This window comes from Dryobates pubescens, chromosome 6, assembly GCF_014839835.1.
Source record: "Dryobates pubescens isolate bDryPub1 chromosome 6, bDryPub1.pri, whole genome shotgun sequence".
Classification (NCBI taxonomy): Eukaryota; Metazoa; Chordata; class Aves; order Piciformes; family Picidae; genus Dryobates; species Dryobates pubescens.
In genome coordinates, this window is record NC_071617.1 from 17,040,680 (window position 1) to 17,052,712 (window position 12,033).

At 44.2% G+C, this 12,033-nt stretch overlaps 1 protein-coding gene across 1 annotated transcript in view; it reads left to right on the top strand.

Annotated features, from left to right (window-relative positions):
• Positions 1–3,732: 3,732 nt before the first annotated feature.
• EZR (ezrin) overlaps positions 3,733–12,033 on the top strand; it is a 34,342-nt gene continuing 26,041 nt past the window's right edge. The window contains exon 1 of the mRNA XM_054162677.1: positions 3,733–4,145. Coding sequence (XP_054018652.1) covers positions 4,134–4,145 — 12 coding nt within the window. The 5' untranslated portion in view covers positions 3,733–4,133. The remainder of the gene's footprint in view (positions 4,146–12,033) is intronic.

Below are 12,033 nucleotides of genomic sequence, written 5' to 3' on the forward strand. Positions count from 1 at the left end.
GGCAAATATTTATAATACATATGTGTTTTACATCAAGTTGGAATGCTATTATAGAATAAAGTAGAACAGGAAAATTAAATGGGTCTCTCCTCTTTAAACAGGGAAGGCAGGCTTGGTGAGGATGACACAGTTTGGTTAGGGGTCACTAAGGTGCAGAAACTGTTACAGAGGGAAAAACAGAAACTGGGTTCTGCTACTGACCTGCTGAGTAATTGAGATCCTTTCATCACCTCCTCTGCCTTAGTAATACCTGTAAATTGTCAGTAATGTTGTCCTCTTAATAAATCAGGTTAAGTGCTGGATCACAGTACATCTTAATCCTGTAACTTCAAGGCTTCATTTTGATTTGGGTCTTGTGAGGTCTGACTGAAGATGCTGTAGTTAGGATAGCTATAAAAGCTCTCTCTTGCTTAGCTGATGCCTAAATCAAGAAGTAACCAAGTTCCATAGATTTTTCATGTGAAAATTTTTCCAGCTCCTACATTTTCATCTGGTTTTGTTCATATATGTGTATCTGCCCCAGCTGTCTTGATGGAAGTTGCTTATTTTGTACTTATTTCATGCCTGCTCCTGTATTCCCTCACCTAGATTCCAAAGGGGATTCAGATTATTAACATTCTTAGCTGATGCTTATCAGTATTATATATTGTGCTGATGTTCCAAAAATTCGATATGCTGTCAGGGCACTCTAGGAAAATGAGAACTGAGTGCTTTCACCTCCCTCTCTGAAGGAGAGGGGAGCTAGACTGGTATACATCGGCAGAGGGTGAGTAGGCATCTATATAAAAGGGAAGAAGGGGCCTGCATTATGTGCCTTCCCATCCTTCATCCTTCTGGTGGGAGATGGGGAAAGAAATATAAAGGAAGGTGTGATGCTCAGGCACCCAGCCACAGAGGAGAGTTTTCACAGTATCACAGTATAACTAAGGTTGGAAGAGACCCCAAGGATCATCAAGTCCAACCTGTCCCAACAGACCTCACAACTAGACCATGGCACCAAGTACCATGTCCAATCTCCCCTTGAACACCTCCAGGGACGGCGACTCCACCACCTCCCTGGGCAGCCCATTCCAATGACGAATGACTCGCTCAGTGAAGAACTTTCTCCTCACCTCGAGTCTAAACCTCCCCTGGCACAGCTTGAGACTGTGTCCCCTTGTTCTGGTGCTGGTTGCCTGGGAGAAGAGACCAACCCCTCAGTTGGTCAAACCTCAGTTTTGTACTGTCACAAAGACCTACCCTACCTAAGCAAGCATTTAATAAGGCACTGTGTTCTGCAGGCAAGAGGGTTTGAAAACACACCTAGCAGAAGGCAAAAGCCCAAGGAGAAGGTAGAGGGTCTCTAACATATAATCCAAGATAGAAGTTATTCTGGTTTATTCCTAGTAGATAATGCTTCCTGTGTAAGCTCAGTATGTTCACTGTAGTTGGTTTTGGGCGGAGCACTGTTGAGTAAGAGAGTAGTTATGGATACCATTGAGGTACCTACCTTTCCCCATGCATTGCAGATGATTGTGGGAGAATGTGGCATAAGGTTATGTGCTGTGGCAAACAGGAACCAAAAGACTGTATGTTGTCACACTTAATTATTAGTCACCTAAATTCCTTTTGCCTCCAGGTCGGTGTGGTTAGGAAGCAATGGTAAGTGTAAAAAACCAAAACCAAACCAAAAAACCCAAACCAGGCGTTTAAGGCTTGGCTATAACACAACATGAGGAAACAAATACTTACCTGATAGATTCTAAGACATTGAAGACACTATAATCCATTGAATGAGGCATCACTCTGACATGGAATTGCTCTAGTGTGGAGCCCTAGGGTGATGGTCTCTGAGCCCATGTTGAGCTGCAGACAGTAAAGGATTGTGGGAATGGCAGTCTCCCAGGATGGAAAAGGGCTTCCCATTAGGCCTGTGCAAGATCCTGTTTCTAGGATATGCACGTACACACATGCTTTGGCTTTTCTTATTCCAGTGACAGCCCAAATCTGGATTTTAAGAAAGGAAAATATCTCTGTTCTTTTCCACTTCTCCCTCCCCCCCAAAAAAAAATAAAATCCACAAATGCCACTTCTAAGTGAAGCTGCAAAAGCCATGTTCTTACAGCACTTGGAACAGTTGTTCTTTGTGCTTGCAGCCCAAAAGACTGTGATAATCTGGTCTAGTCCAAATCCAGTGTCATCCTACTGAAAGAAGCATGAATCCCAGCATAAATGTATTGCTTAACAGAATATCATAGCAAATCTCCTCAAAATTCGTATTTTGTTAAATTAACCTGACCCAAGTGAATCTCAGTGGAATTGTTTCATATGAAAACACAGGCCACGTGTTTCCCAAAGACATCTAATCCCATGGCCATTTTCTTAGAAGCTGTTCAGCTTAGACTATTTTTCTCACCTGTTGTTGCAAACTGACACCCTTGTAGTTCCATTTTGATAGTAAAGCCTCCTCTAATCTCTGAGGATCATGCAACAGGAGAGGACAAAAAGGCCATGAATTCTCTATGCCTTTGACTCAGCTCACGTCTCCTTTCTCTCAGAGACCTGATGCAGTAATTATTCTTTTACTTTAATGTGGCACTAGCAGTTGCTGCCCAGTGGACTCTCTGAGGGAAGACACTATTTGGATCTCCTCCAATGTAGGCCCTGCATTGTTAGGGCTGTCCTTTTTATTACCATCCCATGACATTTCCCAGGGTCTTTCTTGTCCTGTATTATTTTTCATTTAGCAGATTGTTATTTGCCTTGCTCTGTGCCTCCCATTCCTGTCCTGTACCTTTCCTGGCCAGATAGCCAGACACTGATTGAAGTGGGGCTGTTGCAGACAGCATCTAGGGTACAGGCTGTGTGATTTCCTTTATTTTACAGCTCAACTATATGCCATTGTCAGCACAACGGAAGAGCTGCGTGCTATAGGCCGTTGCCCATGACTATGTAAATACGATGTGCTCTTGCGACCAGCCAAGCGAGGGGATGCTGTGGGAGGCCAGCAGTTCCTGCAGAGCTGGCAGACACTTTATCTATAAGGAGGAGTACACTCATGGATGAGGAGGGAGAATAAACAAGGGCAGAGACACAGGCTGTCATCTTTGTAGACTATAAATTGTTAGGCTACTTGCATGCACATTTTTTGTCTTGATGAAAGATCAGGTCCAACTGAAATATAGTCTTTGCTTTCTAGTTTCTGAGCTTAGATTGATTTTCAAACTTTTATCTCTTGCTGCCATTGATGGAAACGTGCTTTGATACACGGTACAATCCCGTGTTTTATTAAGAATTCTTATCTCCCGACTTTGCACTACAAGAGGCACAGCAGCTTAGACTAGCGATAAAACACAGGGAGCACCAGCGCCCATCGTTGTAATAAACGGGCTGGCGGCAGGGGAAGTACCGTGGGGTTGCATGCATGCCAACCGTCCCTCGGACTCCTTCTCCATTGCTCTTAAATTAAGACACCTACCACGAGCCATCCACCTGTCTAAGAAACGCCATCCCGGCCGCGCCGGGCGGGCGGGGCTCTGTGCGCTGGGCCCCGGCGCGGCTGGCGGCAGGGCAGGTGCGGGCGCGGCGGCGGTGATTGCCCTGGCGGCCATGTTGCGGAGAGCAGGGCAGGAAGGCTCGGTACCGGGGCGAGGGTCTCTCCGGTAGAGTGGGGGGGAAGGGAGGGGCGCGGAGAAGACGTGACGCAAGAAGGCCTCGCCCTCTGCTCGACTGTGCCTGGCGGGTTACCGGCGCGGCGCCGTCCCCGCCCTCTGGCACCTGTTGCTCGACAGTTCACTGGGGCTGGGGGGCAGCCGAAGGCTTCGGACCCGGGTTCAACCCTGTCGCCCTAGGCGCGTCGAAGCGAGACCGTCTGGGGTGCCAGGCGGCTGGGCGAGGTCGGTCCCGCGCTCCGAAAGCGCTGGGGGGAGCGGCGGGTAATGGCCTGCGGCGGTGAGTCACTGCCACGGCCCCACCTGCGTACTTAACCGCCGCCGGGCGGCCGGCGCCGTATTCGTGGGCTGTGCTGCTGCCGTGGCCGGGAGCGGCTTCTTCCTCCTCCTCGTTGCTCTCCTCACAGGGTGCTACGCTGAGGCGAGGCAGACGCTGCATGAACATTTGTTTTGGGAGTAAGAGAAGCACCAGCAGTCCTCAAAATGCCGAAGCCGGTAAGTGAGGTAGGGGGAGGGAGGCACTGGCCGTTAGGGACTGCCCGAGCCCGGGCGCCTGATGGGGCGGCGGCGGTGTGGGTTTTGGCCGGGGTCTTGCCGCCGGTGCGCTCGCCGCGCCCCGAGCTCCCGGTACTGAGACGGGGCTTTTCGGCTCGAGCAGCCGCAGAAGTTCTTCTTACCACGAAGAAGGAGTTTCGGGTACCCCCGGTTCGCACTCCAGAACGGACCGACTGGCTGCCTCCTTTTAACAGGAGGAACAACTAGAGCGGCTCTTGGGAGACGTTGCGTGCGGCCTCTGGAGCGGCGCTGGAGCTGTGCCGCGCGGGGCGGCCGGCGGGGTGGAGGCGCCGGGATGGGCTGGGGGTGCCAGGGCCTCACCTTCCTAGAGGCGGCCGGGCGGCAGGCGCCTGCTGTGGGGAGAGGAGGAAGGCGCCTCGGGAGCTTTGCTTGAGAGATGAAATAGTTTATTGCTTCGTCTCCTGCAGTGCTCCCGTGCTAGAAGCGTAACTCCCGAGCGTACTCCCATAACTCTTAAAATAAGACCTTTTATCATACTCCCACTTAACGAAAGATGGCAAAGCTGAACTGGCCTCGTCTAGTATTTGCATGGCCTGTGTGCAGGAAACGTGTGTCTGTAAATACAGGAAAAACTTTTTTCCCGCTTATTTTGTGACCTAAAAACTAAATGGCCGGGGACTCCACCGTGCTCTTTACCACTTGGTATTAGAAACCTGCTTACTTTTTTTTTTTTGCATTTTTTTACCTCTCTTTTTTTTTTTTTTAATTAAATTTGTCTCTTTTTCATCCCTCTTTTTTCTTACCTCTCCTACCCCCCTTTTCTTACCTACCCTACCACCTCCCCTACCCCCTTAACCCCCCATATTCTAGTGTGGATTTTGCTGATTTTGTTTTAAAGTCTGCCAGTAGTCTGCCCCTTGAAAGCGTCATTGCCGTGAGAAACCAAGTGCCAAACGCAAAGCTTTGAGCAATTATTGGAGCAGACACTTACAAGCTCTGAAGAGCATAATCAGAGCAGATTGTTGTTGCTATCTGTTTTCAATAAAGGCAATACTTCTTAAAATGCAGTGCAGTGAAGAACTCATGTGTATTAGCTAGAGCCTGGGAAATGGGAGTAAACAAGCTTATCTTCATGGTAATAAGCAATTGATGTTTTATCACCATAACATTAGTTTAATTATCTTTTTTTAAAGGAATGCTTAGGTTAACCTACACTGCAGCTTCTGTAAGCCTACTAAAACCAAAAAAGGTGCTCAATCATTTTAAGAACAACTAAATTGTCAGTCTCCCTGGGTGTATTTCATCAGTAGGAGGTGGTATATTACTGGGTATAAAAACGTGTACCTAAAGGACCCTTCTGCAAATAGGAGAGCAAATATATAATCTACAAAGCATGGATATAAACAGTTGTGTGTGAATAATCTCTGCTGTATTATCCTTTTGCTAATTACGGAGTGCTTTCTTGAAATATCCTGGTCAGAATAATCTGAAATCCTGGTTTAGGGCTATGTCGTACTGGAAGCTATGGATAGGTGTGGGAAAACTTTATTTTTTTTTTTTTAAATAAAATACAACTATATTAATTCCTTTACCTGCTATGGTTATGTTCATATAGCCTCATAGATGAGGATTTTTGTTTGTTTCTTGTCTGACTAGCCAGTGAGTAACAAAAGTGGATGATGTAAACCACCTTCCACTAGGGAAGGACAGTTAGACCTGTAATGATTTCTAAGATGTGACTTACTCTCTGGGATTTATGGACAAGACTCTGTCTTTTTGTTCAGTAGGGCTAACTGCTACTTTACTGGAAGTAGAAAGGAGGAATTTTGCTATTTTAATACCATGCACTGTTTGGTCTGACCGTTTCAGACTGAGACTGGATTTGGATCCTTCCCAACCCAGCTCTGATCTTAATACAGCTAAATAGGATTCCTGTCAGTTTGCAAGGAGCGGTGGTAGAGGATGTAAAGCTGTCACTCCATGGGCAAAACTCTGCTCAGGGCAAATATGACAACAGCCTTTGACGTGTTAGGAATGATAGCATGAACTCTTGGGACACACAGGGAAGCAATTTTAGTTTTGATGGCTATTTGGCATGGGAACTAAGTATTTATTACCTGCACTTGTTTGCATGTGTCTTGTCTGCATGGCATAAGTAAATATAATGTTGCTTGGCAGAGTTCATGCTGCTGTAGGCGAAGTTCTACACACCAGTCATCCATTGCTTACAAGTCAAGATGACAGCAAAATTTTGGCAACGCCCCTCCTCAACCCACTAGGTTAAACCTTTATATGAAACTGTTACTTTAACAAAAATTACACATACACTCACAAAGCTTACAGATCATGTCTGTAACTTACTATTTCATCAAAAAGGAGTAGGAAGTCCATTAACACTAGAATGTTAGTGATTTTGTATTTTGAGTAGCCAAGTGAAGTGCTAGAAAGCCAACTGTATTCCAGATTCTATGATAGTGCTTAATCACAATTAGTTGGATCTGATGCATGCTCAAAATAAATCTTAGTCCAGAAAATACTTCTGGAATAAGTATTTTTGTTAATTTGTAATTTAACACAGGCCGCCTGCCATGTGTAACTGTTACAGGGTAGTGAGATCTCTCTGGGGTATGCTATAAATGCATAACATGGACCCAGTTCATAAATGTTTATGGCTAGTTTATCAACAGTTCAGATACATCATTTCCACCTAGTCTGTACAGAGGTTCATTAGGCTTCACTGGTGGTGTATTGTGATGCAAGGAGATGGAAGAGATGTCACCTTGTCAAACTCTTGTTGTGTGATATGGAAACAAGTGAAATGCTAAATAAACTCTTTTGTTCAATCTTGCATCTTTTCATGACTGGAGGATCTGTGTGCTCTCTGCCCTTCCCTTACCTTCCCCCCCCCCCCCCGGATGATTGTTACTAGCCTATTTCTGTCTGCCTGGCTGGTGGTTTTGCTGAAATACATCCTTTTGCAAAACAAGCCAATCTAATAAATTGTCTACAACAGCATGACAGCAGGCTAATGAACATTACTTACCGCAGGAGAAGGAAACATGATCTCTGGTCTGTAGACTTGTGAATTTGATCTGACCTATCAACATTCTCTGTTACTTTATCAAAGGTGGATTTACTTTGTTTCCGATTGGGGGGTGGGAAAAAAGCTTCACAAAAAATGAAGTCAGTTTTGCAGTAGGGCACTTGGTGTAGTGTCACACAACAACTTTTAATACTTGCATGCACATACATAAAGCTGGGTAAAGTGTGGACCGCAGCAAATGCAGTCTAACAGCTTCTGGTGCTAAAGAGCAAATATGAGTAATATCCAGAGGCACTGATTTTTTTGATACCTTTATTAATGGCCTTTGGTCAGCTGCATGTACGAGCAAAATCTGATAATGCTGTGCTGTTGAGGGGGAGCATTGATGCAGAGGGCTACCATATAAAGGGGATTGAAGGACTTAGGGTGATAAGATCCCATTGCAACAATTAAACTCCAAGGGATGGGGGAAGAAATCCTTCTGTCCTATGTTGTGAGTGGCTATAGAATAATCCATGGTAGTATTACTGTCTTGTCCATGTCACATGCAATGCATAGGGTTTCTTCAGCAGAAAGCGTTAGCAAAAGGTGGGATCTTTCCTTGAATACAGGGTGCACTTACCTGTGTCCACAAGAGAGAAATTCAAAGTAGAACCTAGAAAAGTGTTTTAAAATGGCTGGAGGCAGAAAGCTACCTCATGATAAGACAGTGCTTGGCTAGTTTAATCTGGGAGGGCTAACCAAGTTAACTCTTCCTTCACGTGTACGAAATGTAAATGGTTTAAATGCCAAAGAGAAGGAAGGCTGCTTTAAGTAGAACTTGTGGTTTAAGAGACTTTTAAACATTCGAACAGCAAAATGTGTATGATGGTGGGTTTTGTTGTTCCCCCCCCACCATTGGTCTTATTAAGAGACTGTTCCAAGACCTATCTTAACATTACTTAAGATAAAGTTTGACAAGGAGACCATGTAATTGTGCTGCCTGTAGAAGTGGGGAGCTGGTACAGATGACTCAAAAGGTTTTTGTAAGCGCTGTGTTGCTAATAATGTGCTAGTGTGTGCTAGGCTTTAGGTGGTTAGACAAGTCCTTCATATCTCTTTGATGTTGACTATACATGAATTCTGAAACCAAGAACTTGAAGACAGCTGTTGGTGAACAGATTATTGCATTAAAAATCAGCAAGTTTGTGAGAAGCCAGCCCAAAGAGATCCAAGTATAGTGTCAGGAATTTATTCTAAATACAAATAATAATAACTGTTCCCACATCTTCTCAGTTTAGTCTTCTAGACTGTCTCTTCCAACTACAAATAGCAGTTTTATCTCTTAAGTTCTTTGCAGCATTTGCTGCAACTGAACTGAAATTGAAAACAAGTGCTCATAATTCATTAAAATATGCTTATGGATAGGTGTAGATTTCATCATGAATAAAATCTTTTCCTTTCCTTATAGGCAGCAATTGCAGTACCTCACACAGTATGGTGTATCTCATACCTGATACCAGGAAGCATGTACTCTGGTGCAAAACATAAAAGCTTCCACAAGAAAGCTTCCACTGCCAAATGAGAACTCTCAGTCATAGCTGCGAAAGGAAGGTGGAGGATTTGAATGGTAGTAAATTTGGGGTGTAGTCCCCAGATGACTAAAGTTATAAGAGGATGATCTCACAATTGTGCCAAAACCCTGAATGAACCGAGTAAGCATTTCTGAGGCCAATTTGTTCTGGAATGTTAGCTGCTGCAGAGGAATCAGAGGGTGTTAACTGTTATGTTAGTCACTACTTAAAGAATTTCTTAGCCTTCTTAAAGGGCAGAGGGGGCAGATAAGCCTTCCTGTTCTTCTTTCTCCCTTCGCCCACATGAATGTCTCTTCTGTACACACACACAGAGAAAGAGGCTGTGGTACATCAGGACTTTTTGTGAATAAGATTTCTTGATGACCGCTGAAGATTCACCATCAGTGTCATTCTTGTTTGGCACTCTCTGTCCAAAGAGCTTTATGCACACTCTAAATCCTATAATCACTCAAATGACCTTGAGGGAAGGCAATGCTGCCTAAGATCACTACACTGCACACAATGTTAAGTAATGTATTTTAGCTGTGTTGTGTACTTGCTTTGAGGCCTGGTATCAGCACTGGATAATATTTAGCCTGTGAGCTGAGAAGTACAGCTCTTTGCAGAAAGAGCTGAAGTCTCTACCTTTTGCTGAGCAGTGTTTGGGATCCTTTCCATTAAGAAAGGGAGAAAACTGTTATGTGAGGCTGGAAACAAGGTGGAGCTCAGTGTAACAGCTAGCCATGCTGCCTTCATGTTGCTTATCTGTTCAGATCCAGATTTTGTTTATAGTTCGTGATTTGTAGTGAGGGAAAAAATCATCTGCTTTCTCTGTACCTGTGCTTGCCTTTGGGAGAGCACGAGTAGCAGCCATATGCTCACCTAAGACTGATGAGCACCTGGTATTATCAACTGGATAAATACTGAGTCTGAGAATTAAATGCATTACTCTCATCATCGAATTGAGTAAGCAAGAGAAACTGTTGTCTTGATGACTAAGGACATGTATTTGGTACCTACTGTGTAGGCTCAGTGGAAGAAGTGCCAGCACCCCTGCACAATGCCTGTAGCCTTCTCCTAGCTTTGAGGAGGAAAAAGGATTGAGAGTTACACACTTGCTTTTCCCTCCCACTTCCATGAGCAAGTGCTCTGGCTATTGTGGAAAATTCAGAGGTATCACTTTGTCTTCCTCTCTTGGTTTTTGCATGGAAATGCCCATGTATGCTGTGGTTGTTCTAACCTCAGTGTGGAATGTGTGTGAGAGTCTCTCTGGTGATGCAAGTGGATGAATGTTCAGTTGGTAAATCTTGAGCAGGCTTATGAAATGAGCCTAGAGCTGCTTTGTTCTGCCAAGAAACCATTGTTCTTGCACGTGCATAGAGCAGATCCATGAGTTGCGTACTAACTACAGAGGTTAAAGAATCTTGCATTTCTACCAGGGTGCTTGAATTTAGCCCATGTAGCCTGCTAGAGGACTTCAAAATCTTTACTATAGGATTTCAGCTTCAGAGTTCTTTGGGAAAGCTGAAGTTATTAACATCTAGGTGAATCTACTTTAATTGTGAAAGCTTGGCTTGCTTAACTTTTTGTCTTTGTAGAGATAAGGGAGTATAGAAAGTTCCTGGTGCACAAAGTATGTGGTGTGAATTGGTGGTTGAATTCTCAAAGTTGATAGTTGATCTCATTGTGGGAGGGAGTAGCTTTCCCCTTTAAAAGCTGATAACAGCCATGCAGGCAAGCTTTTGACAGTTACTTTTTCTGCCCCCAATGGGTACACTTTGGGAACCAACTGGTACATGCTTGTTTGCCATCACATTTCTATAGTGAAAGGCCTGTGAAGAGTTTAATTTTGGGAGCCTTCAAACTGTTTTAGGGGTCAGGAAAGGATATTAGGATATTTTGCTAATCCTTCCAATTACTTCCTGTATGATGTAATAACTGTTCAAGTGCAATCTCTCTGCTTAGGTGACATTCTAGGACTTGCAGTGACCTACCTTTATCTGGGGGCAAATAGCACCCATTGCATGTTGTTTGAAGTACTTCGTTGGAAAGTGTAAGCATTGTCGTGTATTGGATGTAGGTCAGGTCATTAATCTATCAGAGGTGATCACGTTACATGATCCCACTCAAATTTGACAAATGCTGTGTGGTATGTTACACCAGAGTTCATGAGGTAAAATAAAAGAGGCTGATGATGGAAAATAGTAAGACAGAATGGTGAGGTGTTAAATCAATAAATCCCTTTTTGACAAATGAATTCACATCTCAAATGCAGAATGAACATGGGCCTTGTGAGACTTGTTGCACTGCTGTGTCTCCTTAAGTAAGTAGAGTTCCTGTTCCTTCTGCACTTTGACTTCTTTATAGAACATGGCTGTCCTTGCTAGGTCAGGCAGAAAGACTAATGGTATACCTCTGATGTTGGCCAAAAGCTGATGCCTGAGGAAGAATATTTCAAAGATATGCACCATTGCATTCCTCTGAGCTGCTGAGGTATGGGAGGCTGAGGGTTCCTGTATAATGAGTTACTAAATGGATTTCTGTGAACTTGTCCAGTCTCCCCTTGAAACCATGTGAACTCCAGCATCCACAGTATGCTTTAACAAACACTGTCCTAGATAACCTTCACTTCTGTTCGGAAAGTTATCTACAAAACTCCTTGCTACAGCAGTATCTTAAAAAAACCACCTTCTTGCTCAGAGTGTTGATACTCTAATTTTTAGTAATGAACACATGGACTTTGTCCATTCTGTTCATGTAATGTTCATGAATTTCTATGCTATTATGTCCTAGCCTCAGTTAATTTTCTTTCAAACTGAGAAGTCTTAAGTAGCTTAGTTGATCCCTGAGTGAAAACTGTCGCATGCCTTTGAACATCCTTGAACTTCTTCCAGTTCACATCTGATGAAAATACTGCTTTGCATCCTGCAATGCCTGCATCTGGGAAGAGTACACTTGTGGAGAGCGCTTCTCCAGTTGTTGTTGGTCTTAAACTCCCAGGGGCATAATCCTGTGAGAAAATAAGCCCTAGACTCTTCCTTGTGTTCACACAGCCCACCCTGCTCCAATATAATGTGCTGCTCTTCCACCTTAGTAGGACAGTCATTGTACCTTCTGCTGGTGCTGTTCATACAGGGTCTATTGAAAATATTGAGAGCTGTGTGCTGCCACTCTTGTGTTGTAGCTTGGTCTCCAGGTGAGTCATTCACCTAGAACCTATGCCTCTGCATAAGCATTGGAATGAAAGACACCAGTATTAGTGCTTGGATTC